This window comes from Frankliniella occidentalis, unplaced genomic scaffold, assembly GCF_000697945.3.
Source record: "Frankliniella occidentalis isolate FOCC.00 unplaced genomic scaffold, Focc_3.1 Scaffold9, whole genome shotgun sequence".
Taxonomy (NCBI): Eukaryota; Metazoa; Arthropoda; class Insecta; order Thysanoptera; family Thripidae; genus Frankliniella; species Frankliniella occidentalis.
The window spans coordinates 423,008-425,233 of NW_026267139.1; the positions used below are offsets into that span (position 1 = coordinate 423,008).

General features: G+C 49.6%; 1 protein-coding gene across 1 annotated transcript in view; it reads left to right on the forward strand.

Annotated features, from left to right (window-relative positions):
- Positions 1-2,226, forward strand: part of LOC113202698 (lachesin-like) — a 79,986-nt gene that overhangs the window by 68,904 nt on the left and 8,856 nt on the right. Inside the window, exon 3 of the mRNA XM_052277271.1 lies at positions 743-928. Within this exon, the coding sequence (XP_052133231.1) occupies positions 743-928 (186 nt within the window). The remainder of the gene's footprint in view (positions 1-742; positions 929-2,226) is intronic.

Below are 2,226 nucleotides of genomic sequence, written 5' to 3' on the forward strand. Positions count from 1 at the left end.
CCCTCTCTCCCTCTCTCCCTCAGTCCAGGCCTTGACCAACAAATCACCAAGTGGAGAAGGTCGCATCCTGCTCATGGTCCCTTCCGCTCCGTATCAATACCCGGCTGATTTGGACCCAGCCCCAGCGAGAGCAAGAGAGACAGAGAGAGAGAGACAGAGAGAGAGAGAGAGAGAGGGGGGGGGTATATGAATCCAGCCACTATGCTCGGACTTCCCTTGCCTCGTGCGTGCGCGCGCGCGCGCGCGGGAAAAAAATCAAATTTGAAAGGAAAGAAAGGCAAAAGTTATAGTTGTGTACGTGACGTGTGATGGTCGGCATCGGCAGGGCAGGGCCGGTGGCGGCGGAGGCGGTATGGACTGCGGCGAGTCGGGGAATTTTTTATTTTTTATTTCTTTTTTATTTATTATTTCACAGAAATGCACACCAACATCACTGCGAAAAACATCCTCGTAAATGTATAAAACATTTGTGTTAATTCCAATTTACAAGAAATGTCAATACAAGATGCTTGTAAATTTACAAATTAAAATTGAAATTGAACGACACAGATCATCTAGAAAAAAAATATAGACAGTCCCCTCGACAAGGCCACAAAGCTCCCCCGGGGGAGGGGGGTTGAAGAGAGGGGAGGGACCTCTTTACTCTCCGGTAGTGACAGTCTTGGGGACTGTCTAAAAAATACAGTTTTATATACTTCGTGGCCTTGACGTGTGTCTCTTTTTTTCCCTTTTTGCCATACAGGTGGCGTGGATCAAGTCGGACACGAAGGCGATCCTGGCCATCCACACCCACCTGGTGGCGCACAACCAGCGGCTGAGTGTCACGCACAACGGCCACAACACGTGGCGCCTGCACGTCAACAACGTCCAGCCCGCCGACAACGGCACCTACATGTGCCAGATCAACACCGAGCCCATGCGCTCTCAGGTGAGTGAGGGGGTCGCATAGTGTTGGGGGAGCCCTGGAAAGTGTCCGGAAAATTTCGGGAAAAAACGTGAAATTTCCGGGGAAAATTGAAAACAATTTCCCAGACTTTGGAAGTCTCCCGTTCTTTTAAGGAAATTTTTGGAAATTTCCAACCTCATGTGAGAATGTTACACTTTTTCAGGTGAGTGAATGTCGCATATTTACTGCAGGTGTGCGAATGCCCATTCGCTCACATAAGAGGAGAGTAAAAGTGTGGTAATTTCCTCTAAATCCACACACTTGTCCCTCCACGTGTACGAGTGGCGTTCACACACCCACAAGTGTGTGCAACAAACCCACATACCAGCTTTTCCAGCGTAAAAATAAAAAATTAAACAATCGCAAAAAAAAATAAAAAATAATCATTTTTAAAAAAGTAAAAAATTTTGCGAATATAATTCTCGTGGTAAGTGTGCACGGATCCGGGATCCTCCTTCCCTCCCTCCCGCCGCAGGGCCCACAGGGGGCTCAGCCCGACCAGGACGGTCCCGTTGCGCGGATTTGCTTTTAATTCGGGTGCTCTAGGGTTGCTTAAGGTGGGGGGTTTAGCGTAAACGCGCGTACACAGTTCAAAAAAAATAAAACGAATCTGCCATGGTAGGCGTGAACTTCGCAGTTCTTGGAAAACTCCGTTCCTGTCGCAATCGGCTGTACTCTACATCATTTGTTTTGTTGGTTCTTTTTTTTTTGTTGTGTTTTGTTCCACGTCTATTTGGAAAATTCACGTGCCGTGTCTGTTTTGTGTGTGGATCACGCTATACGGCGGCCCTCCCCTTCCCTCCGCGGCTCACTCTGTGTTTCAAATCCCCCTCATCTCAGTACCACGCTTCCCCTGCTCCCCCCTCTCTCTCTCTCTCCCTCTCTCTCTCTAGATACACTATCGCTTCACCTCTCCCTCTCTGGTGGGAGGGTGGACCCCTGCTCCGAAGAAAGAACCAGCCAATCAGGCTCTCTTCACCCGCGAGGGGTACGTGCGGTGGACTCCACTCCCCCCTTCCCCCTCGATGTCTAGCTTTGAACAAACACTTGGCGTGGGCGCCCCCCTCCTCCACCCAACCCCTCCCCTTCTCCGCCTTTAGCTGTGAACAAATACTTGGCGACCGTCCCTCCGCACAGTAAAAAAAAATATGTGCAAACATTAGAAACAAATCATCAACAATTTCGATTTTTAAACGAACCAGTTTCTACCACACGAGCCGCGCGCGGGGGGCCAGAGCGTCATGTCGCCGCGACCACCTGTTGCATCTCAATTCCACATT